We start from the raw sequence: 19,513 nt of genomic DNA on the forward strand, positions 1-19,513 counted from the left end.
ATTGAGGTTGGTACCTGAGGTTGAGGTCGGGGTGATTTTCTGGCCCCCGAGCAATTCATAGTCTTCGAGTCTATTCATTAGGTCAGTTCATTTTTACCCATAACAGTAGCCCCCTACTTTCGAGCATTCTTCAGAAACTCGGGAAGTAAGTTACTGTGGACTAACTGGACAAAGTAGAGCTATTGGGAGGGACTTTTCTTCCCTTCAACTGAGGGAAGTCCCAATCGTCGATCTATAGAAGGTCCGGCAATATAGAACTAACAGGAGGGATTTTTCTCTCCTTCAAACGAGGGAAGTCTCAGTTGTTTACATAGTAGTAGGTTGAGTACTTGGTAGAAGGACTTTTTTCCCTTATACTAAGGAAAGTCCTTATTGTAGATTACGCAGTCCAAGTAGTGTTACTAATTAGTGGTCCGACCTCTTTTCTAAGGGTCGGACAAATGTTGAGGACTATTTTTCTCTTGCACTAAAAGAAGTCCTAGTACACTGTGTAGTTTAAATAGTCGAGAAATCATTTAAAAGAACTTTCTTTCCATAACTTGAGAAAGTTCTTTTATTGTAGAAACTCATAAAACAGTAGAAAACATAATGGTATAATCATGAACACATTTTTTCCTTTTAAAAAGGGAGGTTGCACTTGTTTGAGTAGTTTGGTCAATCGATGCACTCCTCGGTATCTGATGTCGAGGTACGTTGACCTCGGTCTTTGTCATCCTCTTTCTTTCTTTTAGCGTTAACGGTATATAGGGCTCTCCTTTTTCCCTTCACTTCCTATCCTCAGTCAAGTTATTTCCTCTTTGAGTAACTCTTCGTAAACTAAAGAGCTCCTTGGCATTGGAATATTTTTTTTATCTCAGTTAAGTAGGTTAACGAGGGTAGTCAGGGGGTTCTTACCAATAGAGAAGATGAACTTTCCTTGCTTGAAGCTGACTACCATGGCGGTCAGAGTTATCTGGTCAGAATAATTGTTGACCTCGACAGCTTCGGCGTTAAAACGAAAGAGGTAGTCTCTTAACAGCTCGTCCTCCCTCTGCTTAATTGTGAAAAGATGAGCTGATGGCTTTCTTCTGTCTCTCTTACCAATGAACTGTGTGAGGAAGGCTTTGCTGAGTTGTGAGAATGAATTGATGGACCTCGACTTTAGCTGTCTGAACCACCGCCAAGTAGCTCTTGATAAAGTCAAGGAGAATGCTCGACATATTACGGGGCCCAAGGCATCATGAAACTCCATTCATGCGTTGAAGGACTCGAGGTGCTCGGCTGGATCGGCGGTTCCAAAGTAGGGAGTCATCTGCAGCATTCAGAATGTAGGCGGAAGCAGAGTTGTCATAATGTCGTCGATGAATGGTGGTTCGATTTCTTCTAACATGACCACTACTGAGGTCATTACTGAGGCACAATAGGTTTGTCTGATGTCGCTGATCTACCCTTAAATTTTTCTGAGCTCTGCCTCCCAACGGCCCTCGTTTTCGACCACTGCTTCGGGGGCTTTTCCACAGCTCTTCCTCTTTGGTGCGGGGCGCATGTCGGAGTCTATGAGCATTGCTGCTCCCGAAGTGTGAGAAGATCCTGGGCTGGTAGCTTAGGAGGTTGCTTGCTTTTTTCTGCGAGTTGATCGGTGCTTGAGATGGTGCAGTGGTAGCACCCTACTCTACATCGCGACCGAGGGGTGGATTCTATCTCTCGAGGAGTTGGATGAGTCGATTCATATCTTTATTTAGGGCTTCGACTTGGTTCTCCAAGGAGACTAATCGACCGCCCCGGGTACGGTATCGAGGGGCAGGCAATGGGGGAGTAGAGTCGGCCCGCTGCTGGTAGGATTGGGCACCCTACTCGGTTGATGATTCCGGAAGAGCTGGGATGACTGCAGTAATGCTAGCTAGAGCTTTCTTCTTTTCTTTCGTCATTGTAGTTTTCTGATAAAGAATGAATGACTTTAATGTCGTTCCCATAGACGATGTGAAACTGTTGATGCAAAAATCCGGTTCACTCTCGTTAGGCTGTTGGATTTTCAAACACCTGCTTAGGAAGAAGACAAAGGAGACCCTAACTAGATCAGAGGACCCTCCGATGTCAAAGTCAGGCTAGGAATCTGGGTCTGATAGTGTTGTGGGGTTTTGGGCGAGAGATTTTGTGTACCTTTCACTGTAGGTGGAGTATTTATCTATAGCCTTTTGGGGGCGGTGGCGTACATGGCAATGATTCTTGGATAGTGATTGCTTATTACGAAAGATATCTTCCTCCGGGTGTGTTGTAATTGATTTTCTGATTTTCTCACGAATATGTTAGAGGATAATCATATCATATCTTAATATACCGCAAGTATATTTGATTCTGAGGTGATGGTCAATATCCGAGGTCGACCTCCAAAGTTAGTTCCCGAGGTCGAGTTCATTCGAGGCCAACCTCCGAAGTTGGTTGCCGAGGCCGGTATCCGAGGCCAACCTCCAAATTTGGTAACCGACATCGAGTTCTTTGGTCGGTTTTGGTACCCGAGGCCGAGGTCGGGGTGATTTTCCGACCCTCAAGCAATCCATAGTCTTCGAGTCTATTCATCTAGTTAGTCCATTTTTGCCCATAACAATAATGAGATCCTAAAATGAGTGAACACATAAATGAATAGAGTAGATGTTGCACAACTATCATCATCGATTAAACAGAGCCTTTGTCATACTGGCTCCTTAATAACACCTTTCATGCAGATATAAGAAGGATTTGAAACGACAAAAAATACCCTAAGAACAAACAAAAGCTACATCACTTTATACTACTAGTTCCCAGGAAAATTTGGTCGACCATTACTTGTTGGTAAATTTTAAACAATTTACTATCTTTTGTAGATGTATTCCGAGTTGTACATATCACTTCATTTTTTTCAATTATCAAAATACTTCTAATTTCGACTAAAATATCTTTCAAATATTTCTGAACATTCAAAGTTCTCTACTTAGAAAAACTATTTTTAGGTAATATTGGCCAAGCATTGCTCGTGATTAGTCTTCACAATAATGGTTAAGGGAAGGTTAACTTTTCATAAAATTTGTAGTTATTTAGTGAAAATAGTTGGGATTTTACCACACGAGGAAATAGTTGATATTTCGTCCACTCACTTATTTTAATGCCTACAGCCTACGCTCCTTTCATCTTTGTTGTGAGTAATCCACATGAGAAGGCTTCTCATTAAGGCCTATTTGAATTCATAAAAAGCATAAGAAACGAAATAAGTAGTATATCTTGGAAAACCTTATTTTCAGAAAATAAATATTATCTCGTTATTTGTTTTTCAACACGACTTTCAAGAAATTTAGGATCTACTTTTAAATATATTATTTGGCAAAAAAAAAACTTTGAAAAATTTATTTGTAGCACCAGCATGTGCTAAAGTAAGTCTGCCGTATGTTGGATGCTCGAAGATGAATAGTGGCATGTGTCCTAAGTGGAATATGCGGGCACTTGAAGGTAAATTGTGGCATATGCAACACATATGAGGAGCATGAAGCCTTATAGTGGGACATGGTACGAGTCATGCACTGGCACCTAGCATATATGAGCACTTGCACATGTGCACATGTGTATTTTTGACACGTGGTATATTTGGAACAATTGAAGATGAACATGGCATAATGACATGTGTAGGGAACTTCGCACATGTGGGCACAAGAGAAGAAAAACTGATAGTACATATGGCATATTATCACATGTGAGTAGAGGAAAAGATAGATGGCGTCACATGTGGCGCATTAGCACATGCAAGTGCTTTACACATGTGGGATGAAAGAGAAGATGGATGGTAACACGTGGAGCATTGGCACATGTGGCATAGTGGCATGTGTGGGGGCATAACCAAAGATATAAATAATGGCTCATTTGACACAGTAACACATGTGGTACATTGATGCATGTGGTACATGGGATAGATAGTAGCATATTTGGGCTTAACTCTTGATAAACCCATTTTCTTTTAGTGGTTGGAAAATATCTTTCTCAAGTCTGGAGGTGAGAAATAAATTCAATTGATTTTCTAATAAAGATAGAAAATGAAAAACGGTGTTCCTCACTTTTTTTTTTCCAAATATATAGTGAATTTTATGGGGAAAAAATGTTCCCTTTCCCTTCCTTTTCATGAATCTAAGCATGCCCTGGGAAAAATATGAGTAAAAAGCTTTATGTGACCCACTATATTGATAATGGGAGATTCATTTGGTACATCTATTGCATTGGTTCATTCCAATACCTAGCAAAAAAGTTAGGCATATGGCAAGCAAATCAATGGAAAGTAATCAATGATCAAGCACAGTTTCCCTCCCTCTTCATGAGTAGCACGCACATGCTTATTTACTTTAATTAAAGTCGATGCTATATTGCTTTCCCATTTTTAAAGCTGGATGTGGACCTCTAATCAAATTTATTTATCAGCATTCATTTGGATTTTTAGCATGAAATAGTTTATCTTATTTCTAACAATAGCCCATCCCTTTTTAGGATGGACAAGGCGAACGGTACTGATCCACCACTTCCCTACGACACCCTCTCGCACGAAGTTCCGTGAGAAGCTAGATAGGCCCGACCGTGATGTCTGTAAGAAATTCACTTGGTCCATCCGTTTTTTAAGCTCATGTTAGGACATGAGCCCAAAATTAAAGCGGATCCAAAACTCAGTAGGCTGCACGACAGGAAAAAGTGGGTAGAGAATTTCTTACCGTTAAAACCTCCCTGGGTCCACCGTGATGTTTATATGCCATCCAAACCGTTCATAAGGTCATTTCTACTGGGATGAACTGAAAAAAAAAATAAATAATAATAATAAAATAGCCTGATCCAAAACTTCCGTGGTCCCATGAATGTTCACTCACTGTTTCCTGTCATGCGGCCCACTTGAGTTTTGGATCTGCCTCATTTTGGGCTCATGTCCTAACATGAACTGACAAGATGTATGGCGGGGTGGATTTCTCATAAACATCAAAGTAGGCCCCACCTAGTATCTGAGCGCAGACACTTGATTAATGTACAAATTAGGAACATTCAAGTGGGAAATAGGGATTTGATCAATTTTTTGGGAATGGGGTTGGGCCTGTTGTTGTAGACTCATGCTGGTTTAGGACAGGTTCTGGCCTTGGGTCTTGGGCTATCTAACCCATTGCTACCATTAGGCACAAGGGGTTTTGGTACAATGCGTCGATGTTAGGTTCCCAGTTCACACCATCAGATGCAAGACCTGTCTGAAAGCCTGGCTCCCACCATCAGAACTAAAAATAGTATAGCCACGCGTATCGTGGCAGATCAAACCTGATTTTTGGTAGTAAGAAAAAGGTCCAGAGTCCATATCCAACGTAAACGTGTGGGTCACTGATTTTTGGTGTATAATGATATGAGCAATGTGGTCTACCTAATGACCATCCAGGATTCAGACACCTACGCCATCTGACATCAGAATCAGGCATCGTGTGGCAGCTGTGATGTTGGACAGGCCTGGGTAGTGTCGGACCAATGCCCAACGGTCTCTCTAGGCCAGTCGAAGAGGCAATGACCTCAAAGCCCAGACCCAAAAGTAAAAAAATGGGTATTGATTCCACCAGCTGAAATGCTGACTTGAGCAATCAAATAGATATGATTAGATTAAAAGTGGAAGTTCCTGGTGGGCCACACTATCATCACCAACCTTTGGATATCAACATGGATTGCTAAAGGTCCCAAAATCACCAGGTCCAGATGATATAAAAAAAATTAAAAAAAATATAGTAAGGAGCATGAATGGTTAAACTATCAGATGGAATGGTTAGGATTGTCAGGTCAGCATGATTTTTTCAGTAACAGCCCATCAGAGGTATAACATACCACACAGCAACAAACACTTGCAACCTAGCCCATGCAGCAATGGAAAATGCCAACTAGATAAGGTGAAGGCTGATTGAAGAAGAGATATGCTGCACACATGCCAATGCTACACAACTAGGTGGGGCCCATCAGAAAAATGCACTGGCTCAAAATCAAGCTGGCTAGTTCATTGGTCTGATTTTTGGTCCCATGGCCCACTAAGGGAGGCCACAGTAGATGCACAGTTCAGATGTCCGACACAAATCACCATGAAGCCCACAAAGCTTGACCTTATGGCAAGTTCCCATGAGGTCTACGTCATGGTAACTTTTTCCACATAAAATATACCAGATGAAACATGCTTCACATGGCCCGTCGTAAAGTCTTGTAAGCTAGTGTTTCCATGTCTCCACAGAGAACATGTTGTATAGAGTGACTAATGTTATAACATATAATTGATGATACATTCAACACCATAATTTATTACATGAAATGGACTCAACAAATAAAATAAATGGCGACTTCAGAAGATGTAAGGACTACCTCATCTGATTGCTGAATCAAGGGAACTACTTACTGATACAGTTTTCTAGGCATCCATGGGTATGAAAAATGAGCAGGGAATATACATATACAAACTGTCACTAGAAACTCATACTTTCAGCTGCAAAAGGAAAGGGGTATGGTGCACATACTAGCAGCCCCAAGATCAAAACTGCAATGCCTAGAGCAACGTACTTGTCCTCTGGATCAGTTACCTCCTCAGAGAGTGGAGTGATCGGCCCTCTCTGCAAGAAGAATATCAGGACAACCCAATAGAATGCGACGTCATTGAATAATGAGGCTAATCCAAGCAATGCAATGGAGGCACCAGTGACGCGAGTCGAAGCCTGCAAAACATACCATAGGTCATGCATTAAGGCTACAAATAGGTGGTGTCACTGCAACCCAGTTCCAGCCTATACTTACCAAGGCCCGGTCAATGGCAAGACCATGATGGGCGTAAGCAACTAACCCAGTCTGGGCCACTATATTCTACATGAACCCAGTCCAAGTGCCACCTGACCTTCTTGGCCTACCTTGACCCAGTGACCAATTTCCAAAATGGCAAGAGCTATTGAAAAATTAGGCTTTTCTATTGATATTTTCAGTAAATTGGTATCAGCATGCTCTTTTATTTTTATTTTTTTCCTTCCATTCACAATTTACTAACAGCAATTTTCTTTTCTGATTGATGTCTCAAACACAAGATGTCATTCTTTTATATTCTGAAAGCAATTTTCGCCGATTTGCTCAAAACATCAACAAGAAAAGGTTGGTTCATGAGAATTTGCAAGCACATAAAAGTATGCGCACATGTGACACTGGCCATTTTATTCCATGCATTCAGATTGAGAAGGAAATACCTTTCTTCCCCATAGAGCAAAAGATATGCGACCTCCATCGAGCTCTCCTGCAGGGATGCTGTTAATGGCATTGATTAAAAGGCCCGCCCATGCCCATATAACAAGTGGGTTTACAGAGAGAGGAGTTCCTTCTTTCAGAACGTCTCCTAGAAGAAGCTTTGCTGCAAAATCAAAAGACTTTCAGCTCCAATAGACCTAAACAGAACACGATAAGCCATATACTAAATGTGTGATACTCCTAACAATGCAAATCCATATACAAATGTAGGAAGTACGTACCAATGCCCCCAGTGAGAAATGATTCATGGAACACGGCTGCATCAACTATAATACCAATACCATCAGAAGGTGGCAAGATGAACCCCAAGAGCAGAAGAATAATTCCTGCAGAGAATCCAGCCAAAGGTCCTGCAACTGCAATCTTTAGAAGATCCTCGCGGCTGGACACAATACTTACAATCCTTGTAATGGCACCAAATGAGCCAATCTGCAGCCAAAGTAGCACATCAACTTTCCAGACACAAAAGAAGAAGAAGAACAAGAAGAAGAAGTTAGAATCCATTAGAGGAAAGAGAAAATAAAATAAAATAAATAAAAACTTCAGGGACAATGCTTCCATGTTAAACTGCTTTGGTTAACTGAGACAGCTTCAAAGTTCAAACTTTAAGTTGGAGCATTCATCCGAAATCCATGAGCTACAAGAGTAATGTTTTGACAACTTCAACGACAATAAAGTCAAAATTCCACGACACAAATGTGATGATGAAACAACTATACTTTTTTTTTTAAAGGTCAACTACACTGGTTTTTTCAGACCATAAACAGGTAGCGCGATGGACATGTCAAAAACAGCAGAGGGCACCAGGCATACTACAGGAGCATCACCATGTATAGAGTAGCAAATAATTTTGTATTTAGTGCTTCATATTGCAGATGATACACCTTAGTGGCATTTCAAGCAGGGGTAGAAGAGGACGCAGGAGTTCTCAAAAGAGTGACAAGGCAGAAGCACCTAGGAAATGACTGTGTGGAACATATGGATTTCTTTTTAGATCATTTTCATATTTAATCCAATGGCAATCTAAGTTATTAATTATGTTAATAAAAATTTAAGACGCACATAACATCAAAATCCAAAACAACGAAAGAACTAAAAAAAAAAAATGGTAAGCACTAAAAGTGGATTTGGTGTAGTCATGGTGGTTGTAGCTGGCGGGGAGGAAAAGGGTCTGAAGTGAGAGCAGCAACTTGGGTAGAATTCATGAATCTCGGTACCTAAGACTGCTTCCACTTATCCCAATAAACGAGGCACACTCGAAACTAAACCATGCTAGTCTGACGCAATACATTTCAAATTGGGTTTCTAAATTAATAAGCACATTTTGGCGCTGCTCAATTTTTGAAGCACATATTGGAGGACTCATGCAAAACTACTTCTTCTTCTTCTTCTTCTTCTTCTTTTTTGTTTTTTGTTTTTTTTTTTAATTTTTTAAATTTTAATTTTAATTTTTAATTAGTAATCATTCAAAGGATTTTATTATTATTATTATTTTTTAAAAAAAAGGTGACCCCAAGGAGCTCCAAGACTCCAACATTACAAAGCAAGCCCGACCACTCATATAGGGGACTCTCGCTCCTAGTGAAGTCCTTTGAGACCATTACCCAAGAGCTAATAGGTCACTTAACAATTTCTTTAATACGGTGCTTCGATTCACTTTTATTGAATGTTTGGTTGTTTCTCACCTTTCATATTGCCAAAGGACCGCTAGGAGGCAAAATCTCCTTCCCCTCAGAGCCTTTCCATTGTGGTGCAGGAAACTCTTGCAAACTTATTTGATACCATAATTGATTAACAAAAATTACAGCGTATGAATTTAACGGTTGCAATTTTATAATAAATATTCTAGCATGTAACCTCCCAAGAAATTAAAGCTGGACAAGAATACCGCACCTGCCAACTAGGAACAAAGTACGGGACTCCAAGCTTAGCTCCAACGCTTTTTGCAACTAGAATGTGACCAACTTCATGAACCCCTAAAACAAATGCAGTTACAAGGGCTCCAGGAAGGCCGTCTTTCAACAATTCAAGATTATCAAATGCCGATCTGAGATGTAAAATATTTGTGGATTAGAAAAGAAATATATATAACCATTACTTCCTTGAAATAAACCCCAAGTAGAAATGCTTCATGACCATGATACATGCACTACTAGAATGTCCTCGGATCTTCAAAAGGTTTAACAGGATGAGGTAGAGGGGTGACAAATATTACGGAATGAGTGCTAGAATTGAAGATTTGAATTTCTACCGTCTACATGGAGGGCCAATGCAGATGGGGGATTGCGTATCTGTTCTTCTCTTGATTATGGGAGTTTTCCATGCCTTTACTGGATCATATGGGACATGCCATCTCATTCTTATTGCAGTTAACCCTCAGCAGTGCAAGACTTTGAGGGTGGTGTAGTTGCAAAATCAGATGAAATAGAAGTGCCTCAATTTGGATAATCAAACTGAGTTTCCAGATCTCTGCATGTGGAACACCAACAGGTGTTTTCTTTGTAGCCCTTTTAGTTTGCAACAAAGTTACAATATCTCCTAGTTGTATATTGCAAAATGAGAAGTTGATGGTTTTATTGCTTGTTAACATATTGCTGAGAATATGTTAGAAGTTCTAAAGAGTCATAGTTTTGTATGTTCGTGTGAAGCACCATGCTGGAAGGATTCTACTCTCGTTGACTGTCTTTATCTCTATTCTCATGCATGGGATTCTTATCTCTTGTAACCATCTATTATAAATAAACCATTGCAAGAGGGGTACTATATCATCTAATCCTCCATTCTCTATCATTCTCTTTGCTTCTGTTTCTCAAATAATCATGTGTTAACATGGTATTGGAACAGGATAAGGGGTAACTTCATTACGACATCATCTTCATCATCATGCTATCACTATTGCCTTCATCTCCACAACATCAATACACCATCTCAAGGCCACCATCGTTACAATGTCATGATCTTCATGACAACGCAACAATCCAGGCATCATGGAAATATCATCCATTATTTATCCAGACATTGTCCAGACAATGCTATCTTCTTAGAGTTCAATGTCATGGCACCTGTCTTAAGTGCTCCATCCCATGAGGACTAGGAAAGCAGTAATCGTAAGTAATATCACATAACTTGTATATAGATGATCCATCCAATGATGACTGGAAAAGTGATGATCTAACAGTGATGCTGCCAGTCGTGTACCCTGAAGATGAACCATCCTACGTTGACAGGGAAAGAGATAACCTAACAATGATGTCATGGCGTGCTCTAAATAGTAACCTAACAATGACGCCGTGGCGCGCTCTAAATAGTCCATCCCATGATGCTTGGGAAAGTGATAATCTAACAGTATGTCACAGCACCTCTGATGCATATGATCCATCCCATGATGATCACGAAAGTGATAATCTAACAGTGATAATGTGGTGCCTACTGTAGATGATCCGTCCATGATGACAGGGAAAGTGATAATCTACCAATGATGTCATGGTGCCTGATGTAGATGATCCATCCCATGATGACTGGGAAAGCAATAATCTAACACTGATGTTGTGTGTTTGCCATAGAGGATCCATCTCATGATGACTTGTAATGGTAATGTCACCATGCCTACTGTAGATGATCCACCCATGATGATTAGGGAAACAATTGTCTAATAGTTGGTATGATGATGGAGGAGCTAATATTAAGGACCTTCAGGTGGTTAATGAAGCCCTTTTAGGCAAATGGGTCTAGAGGTTTGGGAACGAAGTTGACAGACTGTGGCGTTAGATTGTTGCTGCCAAGTATGGTTCCACTCAGTGTTCGAAAAATTGATATTGCATTATGTATCACACCCTTGGGATACGGATGCGTGTAGGTTATCACACGGGATATATTGGTTGTATCATGTAATCTATCATTGTTGTTGGAAACATAGGGAAACATTGGGAAATTGGTCAAATTTTTCAATGAAACATCAGTGATTGTTAAAAAAAGACATCAATACATACTTATAAATTAAAACATTACAAAAAACAAGTGCACATAATAGGTTTTCATTGTATGGGGTCCTAATCTATGCATTGTCTAACTGAATCGATGCAAGTACATTCAAGGTCTATTTATATAATTTATAAATCTAAGAAGACTTGTGGAAACATAAGCAATACATTTAAAAGCAAAAGAAGAATCACTAGATCAGGTGACATACATGTTTGATTTTATGTTTGGACACAGAGACTGCAACCGATTTATGAAAAATTGGGAAATTTTGATTTTATTTTTTTCAATTTTCCGCAACTTGGCCCATCTCCTCCAAATCTCAAAATTGAAGCTCCCAATCCATGATTTTTCACACAAAACATGAAAAATAATGGATTTGTAACAATTTGACACTAATTAACATGATTTACAGGAAAAAAAAAGAGGATCGAAAATAGAAATTGCTCACTGGATTGAACATGTGGGATATATCCCACTACTCGTGTGTTTTGCATCGCACAGGTGGGATACAAGATATGTCATGGGATATATTGGCCGATTTCTTCGATACTTAAAACACTGATTCCACCATTTCTGGGTGGTGGACAAAAAATTCCTCACTTTACTGCGCATCTTTTCTGTGTAAAGGTATCGCTAGATCAACCCCGGTAATGTTTGAAAGAACATCTTTTAATCTGGGCAACGGTGCTAGAATACGTTTTTGGCTGGATATTTGGTGTGGTTAGCTCACATTGGCAAAAATTTATCCTGCTTTGTTTGCCATAGCTTCTGACCCAAATGTCGCAATTAGAGACTGTTTCTGTCTCAATGAGAGTAAGGGAATCTGGATTCCTCCTTTTCGAAGGAATCTCTCTGATTCTGAATTAAAGGACCTTACCCTTCTTCTTTCTCAATTGCAGGAGGTATCCCTGCCCTCGTCCTTGCTTTTGGAAGATTCTATGCGATGGTCACTCTCTAGCTCCAATCAGTTCTCGGTGCGTTCCTTCTACAAGTCTCTATTGGCATCCTCTTTTGCCTCTTGCTACCATACTGACTCCGTCTGGTTCTACAGAGTTCCACCTAAATTCGCAGCTTTTGCTTGGCTCATGGGAAGGAATAGAGTGCTAACTGTGGACAACCTCAAGAAAAGAGGAACACAGATTCCCAATGTATGTCTCCTTTGTATGCAAGCAGAGGAATCAGTCAACCATCTTTTCTTACATTGTTCTTTCACTACTGATATTTGGTGGAGTGTTCTTAGGCTGGCGGGAGTGTCTTGGGTTATGCCTCAATTTATGGTTGCCTTTTTTTGTGGTTGGCATGCTGAGTCGGGAGGAGCTTTGGTGAAAAGGGAGTGGAGAATTGTCTGTTTGGCTGTGCTATGGGCTGTCTGGGCTGAAAGAAATAATTGTTGGTTCTGAAATAAAAATGTTTCAGTGCTGGAGCCTTCTCGAGAGTTCTAGTGATGTTCAGAGATTGTGCTCCTTAGGTTTTTTTTTTTCTTAGTTCAGGTTTTGGGCTGCTATGGAGTAGTTTTCTTGTATTTAGTTGCTTCTGTTTCTTGTTTTCCCTATTTGTTTTTCCATTTTTCTTGTTTTTGCTTCTGTTCTCCTGTGTTTTTTTTTTCAATAATATTCTCATCTTTCAAAAAAAAAAAAAAAAGTCAATATGATATGGACTCATCTTCATGATACCTGGCAAGCAGGGCATGTGAGATATCTATGCTCCAGCTTGGAGGGAGAGTATGTTCTGGATTTTATTTTCATTTGTTGTGTTCTCATCCCTTACTCTCATTTATGGTGTTCATCTGTTGAAACCATCTATTATAAATAAACCATTGTGAGAGGGATATTGTATCCTCTTAATCCTCTCATTCTTCATCATTCTCTCTTTCATTTTTCTCTTCTATTTCTCTAATATCATGTGTTAAGTTAACACGTCCAAAAAAAAGGACGTACATGAGTTAGGTATTTGCCTAGTTGAAAGAACTAGAAATTGATGAAATTTCCATTTTATGATGAATAAACAACCAATCCAGCATTTAATGATAAAGTTTCCATTTTAACCTCAAGGAATATCTCTACTCAATTCCAGCATACCAAGTTTATAGACTCGTTTATCCCTAAGCATCAAGCAGACTCTTGGAGAAAAGGATTTGAAAGAGGGTGATGATGATGGACTTAGATGACGGTGGTGGTGGTGGTGATGGTGATGGTGATGGACCCCAATTAGTTGATGACGATGAATACGGGGATGATGAACCTAAAGAGAGATTATTATTATTATTATTTTAAAGCAGAAGTGAGAAAGCAGGGGAGAGGATGAAGTGGAAGCAGCCTCCACACAGGTCCTGAGAAATTAAATGTTGACAGATCCTCCTTTGCAAATCTAAGAAATTACAGGGCAGCAGATGTTTAAAGATGACAAATGTGTGCTAATAGAGTGATGTTTTCCAGGCCGGACAACTGAGGTGATTCTACTGAGATGGAACCCAAGGCTCTCAGGGGAAAGGATTGTAGATTATTTCCACATCTTTTGATGAGATCTTAACCAAGAAAAGCAATTCTGAAATTGTCTCTCTCCTGGGCATAAAACAAGCAAACTGCTGACATTGTCCTTTATCTTCAACAAGATTTATATTAACTATTAAGCTAACTTTCATTTGATCATGAAGAGATAAGCCATCTAGATCTCTAAAACTGCGATGCCTTAAGAGAAAAAAAGGTGCAGCAAGATTGAAGCCTTGTGTAAGGAATCCGTTAGTTAATATTGATATACATTTCCTTCCAATTTGTTAGATGTGTACCTACCTAAGAAAAAAGTGAAACTGCTTTAGAAAATAACAATTATTTTATTGCTTGATGAATAGAAGGAGAATAAACTCATTAAGGAAAGAAAGTTCATACAGAAAATTTGATTGCAGTGCAGGTACATTCCGAAGAAGTAAAGTAAAAATTGTGACCAATCCAAATGCACCAGCTGCAAACCATTCTGGGACAGCTGCAAACAGAAACCCATTGCTGGAATTGTTACATAACACAATTCATATATAGAAATCAATAGGATACGGAGGGAGGGAGAGAGAGAAAGCACAATTCAGAGATAGAAATTAATAAGATATATGGACACATGCACGTATCTTTGGAGGTTATCAGCAAATATTATATCCTCACATATGATCATATACTATAATCTAGGGGGTGGCAGAATCTGTTAAAATGCATATATTCAAAAGCTTTTCCAATAACATGAAAGAGAGTTAGAAGATTATGACAGACAGATCAGGAAAAAGAAGATATGTACTTACCAGTTGTCTCTGGTTGTAAGGTTTTCCTGGGAACCACAACTGCAACTGGCTTATCATCCTCTGGATTGATGAGAAGGAAAAGCTTATATTCATCCCCAAATCTATCCTGTGAATAAAATGTGCTGGAATTTACACAAAACTAGGCCTATATATACTTTTTTAAAAAAGCCCTAAGTAGTTATGTTGCTTGATTATTTGCATAGAACAACCAAAATTAGAACTACCTGCATCCTTTTTGTTATCTTTTCATAGGCATTAGCTGCCTTGCCTCGCAGATTCCCCTTGAACAATACTCCACCCTGGTGAAGGAACAGGAAGCTTATGGTGGTGGTTTGTTGTGTAAAACTAGCATGGGCTTGCCAAGTAAGTTTTTAAGAGACAATGAATATGGACAAGAATTAAGCCATGATGCATAACAAAAATGAGCATAGCATAATCACTTTGACAAAGAAATAGAAACAGTAAACCTGCAAAACTCATCCATCACTTTTCTGTCCTCATGTTGGAGCGAATGCCCTTCTAGTCCGATGAATGATATGAATTTCTTTCATTTATTCTCTGTCTATTGCTTATTGTTAGCATACACATGAAATGGACATGATTGGGATGGATTTGGTTAAGAGACTTCATTGAGGTCTCTAAATCCTTAGGGAAATGAAGAAGGACAAATTTGATCTGAAATACATTGTGAGGCAGAAATTGTTTGGATGTTCATAGACTTAAAATATGGTCATGGATAGCAGATAAGTCAGGATAGCTTATCCATGGGCCACTATGCATGGTGTGACTATTGAGCATATGCTAAATCTCTACCATGGGACGGTGTCTCAACACATGTGGGTGTGCATTTATACACATTGACTAGATCTAAGAAATCGATATGGGTTTTATTGTCTAGTATTAGCTTGCGCTTCCTATGCTTTTACGCCTATCCCCAAACTTGAGAGGACCTCGGGTCCTAGTGGAGACTTGACTGATTACTTTGATTTATCAATATGTGAGCTTGTTAGGTGGATCATGGTGAGTTAGGTAGTCAATAATGTTTTATACGGAGACTAGGATTCTCAACCAATGATCTAAGGCCCTTACGGGTTTAGCTTTATATCAGGAATCGAAATGATTGATCAACATGGCCAGGCCAAACTTGCTTTTGTAAATATTTTTTATTAAACAATTGATATTGAAATCAACATGTGTTGTTTTATAAAATTAACAATTTTGATTTACTCATTGATGATTACTCATGACCGTGGCATATGGTGGGCCCTAAGATTGTAAGCCTTAAGGTGGTAAATAGAATGATATGTGTTTAATAGCATGAAACAAGGTGATTGTGTACATCCTTGTGTGGTTTATAGGAAACATCCAAACTTGCACCGAATTTGACTTGGTCAAAGTCTTTGCATGATTAGGCCAATCTATTCTGAATGTTACATGCAGATGAAATAACCTATAAAGATTTCCCTAGAAAGATAATTTTATGACAAGGGAAGCTAGAAGGCAATATGCAAGTCTATAAATATAGAAGAGTAGCCTAGGAAGCCCCACAAAAATCCACACCCCAGGAAAGCTTCATTCATACATAGAGTAGAAACCCTAGCGGCTAGTCCGCAAGAAGCAAAAGGGCAACCATCAATCGCCTCCTCTAGTCTTCATGGAAGGTACATTTTTTGTTTGCGTTAATTCATGCATGCCTAGATTGCTTCCGCCATGCACAAATTCTTTCACCTCATGCCTTAACCTGTTTATAAATGTTTCAAAAGCGGGTAAGGCAAGCGCAAAGGGGTGTTGATAAGTGAGAAGCAAACAAACAACTATTATATCCTAATGCGTTCCACCACAAACTGAACATGGTGATATTCACATTTAAATGTAGTTAGCATTGATGACACAAGGTACAACAACAGAAGATAGCTTCATGACTAAACCACACACTTCAGAAATTACAAAAGCAATTTTGGAATTCTCAATAAGTGATAGGCAAGTTACTAACTTCCAAAGTTCACAAATTGCCATGGCATTAGCTTTATATAGCTCTCCTGTAATAGGACAATAACACTGCTCATTCCAAGAACCATGCTGATCCTACTTACAACTTACAATGGAACAGATGCTCCTTTTCTTGTATCAGAATAGTGTAACTCACATCATTTCAAGAACCAAGCTGATCCTAGTTATAGAAGAACAGGTGCTCTTAACAAGGCAAAAACAATCCGTGAACACCTCAGTGATGTAAATCTACAGCCAAGAAATGTGTCCACGGACATAAAGGAAATATAGTTCCAACATGCATGCCAAATAAATAGATCCAAACTATACCAGATTGAAATTACAGCAACCAGACAATCTCACCTCATAGGGCTCCTGGTTTGTTATAAAAAAAGTGTCAAAACCAAAAACTTGGTCCTTGAGAATGTCAATTGTTGCCTTTGGGATCTTGATGGGTTCACCAAGTTGCTGCAGTGGTTTATCAATATTTGATGCAAAATAAAAATAAAAATAAAAATATTAGAGGAAAATAGATACAAAAACAACAAAAGAGATACAAAATGACCAGGAACTTCCCAACATTAAAATAATAATAAACAAATAAAGAAAAACAACAGTAATCACCTTCACACCTGGCAGAGGAGAGCCACTCGTAACTTCCATATTATCAGCACTCTCCTATGCCAATCACAATTTATGACTATGATCGATTGTGGATTTACGTCTTCCAATAATCAATGCTCAAATAACAGAAACAGCAACTCCAAGAAAACAGCATCGTTTGCCAAACTAGATATAATTCCTATAACAAGGTCATCTGAATACCTGGGTGCCACCTTGAGCATTGAGCTCCAGATCATTTTCCTCTAGTGAATCCTTCAAGTCTAGTCTTTCCATGCCAATAGATTGGGCATTATTCTAAACAAAATGATGACAACAAGTACTCAATAATCAGTTGGACAATATCAGTTCTTCCATAAAGCTTTCAAAATGCAATGGTCAGTTAAAGTCATTATAGTGGACATGAGAAGAGTATTTAGCCCATTCACCTATGTGAACACTGGCGACATGATACAGTAAAGGGTGATTTAAGGGGATGATAAGTTGATTTTACTAATTGAACAAGAATGCATGTACGATAAGTCGATAACTATAATAGATAATGATAAAGGGTTTCATACAAGAAACTAGTCCACTCTTCAAAAGAATAGGAATTGCAACTAGCTACAGACCAAAAAATGTAAAAGAATAGCAATTACTTCATCAATTACTGGCTGAGAATCGAGGTGCCCATTATTTTGCATGAGAGGATCAGTTGAAGATGATGTTTCTCCATTTTTATCCTGAAAAACAAAGTAAAAATGTGAATAAGGCACTTTTGCTGTGAGATGTAACGCTCATACAAGATCACCACATAAAAATCAGAGAAGCAGAAAGAACATCAAATTAGTACTATATAACATCAAGATAAATGATACAAGGTGTGAAACTGAGTTCCATGAGATGTCATCCCTACCATGCAAGTGGCAGGCATGTGGTGTCTACCAGACCATCGATCTGCCGGGCCATCACCTAGATAGGCTATAGCCCAAAAATCACAGTGATTCTGATAATCAAAGCTGTCAGATCATTGTGACTTATGCCCAATGAAACAGACTGTTTCTCATCATTTGCTTATCATTTTTCTAACCATCTGGTTTCAGGCCCATGAACTTGATCATTAGCATGGTTTGATTATATTGTCTTTTGAGCAATAGCTTACTAACATGATGGGCCACCAAATTTAAGTCTCGATCATCATAGGAAAACACTTGGGTAGTTGTGCTAGGTCCCACTGGGGGTTACTTTCACGAACGTGGGAGAAACAACTTAATGCACAAAAAATCCACTCCATCCATCACATACACCACTCTTTATTGGGCCTTGATCCCGAAAATCAGGATGATTAAATACTCAGGTAGACCACCCCAAAATAATTATACCTAGAACCTCTAAATTCATGTGGAATGACCTGCCTGATTTTAGAATAGTTCGATTACATCATATGAATGGTTTGGATGGTGTATAAACACCAGTGGGTCCTACATAAAACTAATGGTAGGAATTCCACCCACACTGTTTCCTGTAGCGTGGCCTTCCTGAGCTTTGGATGATTATGGTTTTTTGGTTCAATGGTTAAACTGAGGGGATGTACCTGATGGACGTGGTGGATCTCATGAAAGTTTTGTACACACGGCCCTCGCTTTAAAAGTAACCCAGTAGGTACCTAGCACGAGTTACCCAAGCACGGCTCATCATCATACACCTGTGCATTGTGTGTGCGGCAGAGATGTTTCCAGCCTCACTATATGGTACTAAAATTCCTCTAAATTCAGTTCTGATTCATTCTTCGCAGACAACCATTTTTATATACTTTAAAAATTCAAACAGCTTAAAAATATTGAAATTCAGTTCACCTTGTCATTGTTGCTCTCGGGCTCTGTCTCAGTCTCTGATGATGTAGCTCGGCATCCAATCCAACGCTTCTCTGAAAGCTCTGACCTAATACTGAGAAAATCAAAACCACTCAAATCCAAATTCCAACAAGTCACACAACCAAACTCCCAGAAAAACGAGAAAAATCAACGCAACTGACCTTGAATAAGAATTCACTCGCCTATAGCTCCTTCTAAAGCATTTCCTACTCACACTGGTCGAAGAAGTGATGAACGGATAGAAACGGATATTGCAGCAAGAACTGCAGTGAAGAAAGGCAGGGGAGGAGTTCATGACTGGCGGGAGAGTCGCGAGCTTTAATGCTCTGAGGATCTTGCTTCCATGGCGGTTTCTCCAAAACCCTAGATTTCAGCAGAGTATCTGGAATTAGGGTTTTGGAAGAGAAGATTAGGGTTTTGGAGTTTTTCCTTTCGATCTTATCTTCCACGGAAATGACGAAAGGGATTATCTGCTTCTGTGCGTTTGCAGAAGCAAACCCGCCAA

General features: G+C 39.3%; 1 protein-coding gene across 1 annotated transcript; it reads right to left on the minus strand.

Moving 5' to 3' along the window:
* Positions 1-6,254: 6,254 nt before the first annotated feature.
* Positions 6,255-19,513, minus strand: LOC131252591 (probable zinc metalloprotease EGY2, chloroplastic). The gene is made up of 13 exons (XM_058253206.1): positions 19,170-19,513; positions 18,991-19,081; positions 17,794-17,877; positions 17,360-17,452; positions 17,159-17,212; positions 16,898-17,002; positions 14,770-14,844; positions 14,546-14,651; positions 14,145-14,238; positions 9,172-9,325; positions 7,500-7,707; positions 7,221-7,381; positions 6,255-6,704 (listed from the first exon to the last, which is right to left on the minus strand). Exons 1-13 carry the CDS (start codon positions 19,301-19,303, stop codon positions 6,459-6,461), a joined length of 1,605 nt encoding a protein of 534 aa, XP_058109189.1. The 5' UTR covers positions 19,304-19,513; the 3' UTR covers positions 6,255-6,458.

This window comes from Magnolia sinica, chromosome 8 (assembly GCF_029962835.1).
Source record: "Magnolia sinica isolate HGM2019 chromosome 8, MsV1, whole genome shotgun sequence".
NCBI classification, from domain to species: domain Eukaryota; kingdom Viridiplantae; phylum Streptophyta; class Magnoliopsida; order Magnoliales; family Magnoliaceae; genus Magnolia; species Magnolia sinica.